Below are 1,568 nucleotides of genomic sequence, written 5' to 3'. Positions count from 1 at the left end.
CTAGTTTAATTTTGAATATAAATAAAGATAAGATTCGAAATCCCAAAGTCGTATCGATATTATATCCTATATTATCCCGAATCCAATAAAAGAACCACGGCTAATTCCCCGTGGAGAGATTTTCTAATGCAATTAGGGCTTCTTGAATTAGCAATTGAGGCTCCTTTCTTTTCACTTTGCTTTTGCAGAAAAATATAGTGAATGGCTTAGGAGTAGTCGCAACGAGTGCTGAAAACCTGAGGCTTATTTTTTAATTGCAAAAAAAAATTATGGGAGTGGGGAGTTCTGCGAAAAAAATGCTTAGCGGGTGGTGGAGTTGAATGCTTGAGGTAGGGGTAAATATGGGGAATCATATGTGTTGGTGTGTGTTTTGGGGGGAGCGAAATGGATCGATATTGTCTGCCCTGTGGAAGAGAGATAGGTAGTGTTGGCCGTGTCTCTCGCTCTTCGTCTCTCTGCGCATATAAAGTCGGCTGTCGCGACGGGAAGCGCCGGCATTCGAAGGCGGCGACCGAGGAGAGATGGAAGAGGCTAACAACGAGACGGGCAACACGGGACATCCCTTCAAGGTGACCACCGTCTCCAGGGAACCGCTTAAGGGCGTCGTGGCCACCACCCTTCAGGACCTCACAACCAAGGCCGCCAAGAAGCTGGACATCGAAGGCAACATCACTGTGGTAAGTATTCAACACGCTAATCGCACAATAAAAATAAAAGACAAGCATTTATTCCGGTAGAGTTGACATCAGACGTCTCCCCGGCGTCCTTGAACACCGGGGCGTCATTGGTTGCCTAAACTAAAACTACGTTGCTTTCGCGCCAACTCAAAACAAAACTTTGATTTAAACTTTATCATACAATATTTATAATATGCGCAGAAGCCTTCATTGGTATAAACGTTTTCAATTAATAATTCCTTTATTTTTATTAATTGTTGTTGTTTTTTATTACTTCGGAATTTATTGTTATTAGATTTATTTAACTTTTGACATTAGTGTGAGGATAATTGAGAGCTACTGCTCTTTAATACGAGAAAGATATAAACTTTAAAATATTTCACAGCATAGGAACAATTCAACTCAAGCCCCTTTTCCCAATATGGCACCATAAAATGAGTCTCATTTAAAACAGACATGTTTTGCTAGAGTAAACTGTCTTATCAAGTGTGTTAATAAAATGCAGCTGAAATATCTTGCAGTTAAATCTTGTCAATTGCAAACATTTGTAATAAATTTCAATAATTATTATATCTAAAAATAGGATCAATTATAAAGATTATATATATCAAGTTTTGTTTATATTCTATTGAATATAAACGAACGAATTGAATTTGAATACTTTCATAAACAATTAGTTTGAACAGCATAGTATCGCTTTATGCGATTTTAAATTTTTTTTTATTAATTTTCAACGAAATGTATTCAAGAATATTGTTTAAATACAACTAGAATATTTAATTATATCAATCCCAAAAATTCAATATATCTGTATGTTCTAGACCAGCGGTTGCCAAAGTGGTGGTCCGCGAGAAAATTTCGCTGGTCCGCAGAAAAATGTGGAATATACTT

The 1,568-nt window shown here is 37.0% G+C and overlaps 1 protein-coding gene across 1 annotated transcript in view; it reads left to right on the top strand.

Moving 5' to 3' along the window:
• The first annotated feature begins 425 nt into the window (after positions 1-425).
• Positions 426-1,568, top strand: part of LOC108557097 (DNA fragmentation factor subunit alpha-like) — a 7,434-nt gene continuing 6,291 nt past the window's right edge. The window contains exon 1 of the mRNA XM_017913483.1: positions 426-677. Coding sequence (XP_017768972.1) covers positions 522-677 — 156 coding nt within the window. The 5' untranslated portion in view covers positions 426-521. The remainder of the gene's footprint in view (positions 678-1,568) is intronic.

Source organism: Nicrophorus vespilloides, unplaced genomic scaffold (genome assembly GCF_001412225.1).
Source record: "Nicrophorus vespilloides isolate i.1.1-1 unplaced genomic scaffold, Nicve_v1.0, whole genome shotgun sequence".
Taxonomy (NCBI): domain Eukaryota; kingdom Metazoa; phylum Arthropoda; class Insecta; order Coleoptera; family Silphidae; genus Nicrophorus; species Nicrophorus vespilloides.
Note: the sequence above shows the minus strand (reverse complement) of the source record. Positions and strands in the feature narration are given on the sequence as shown.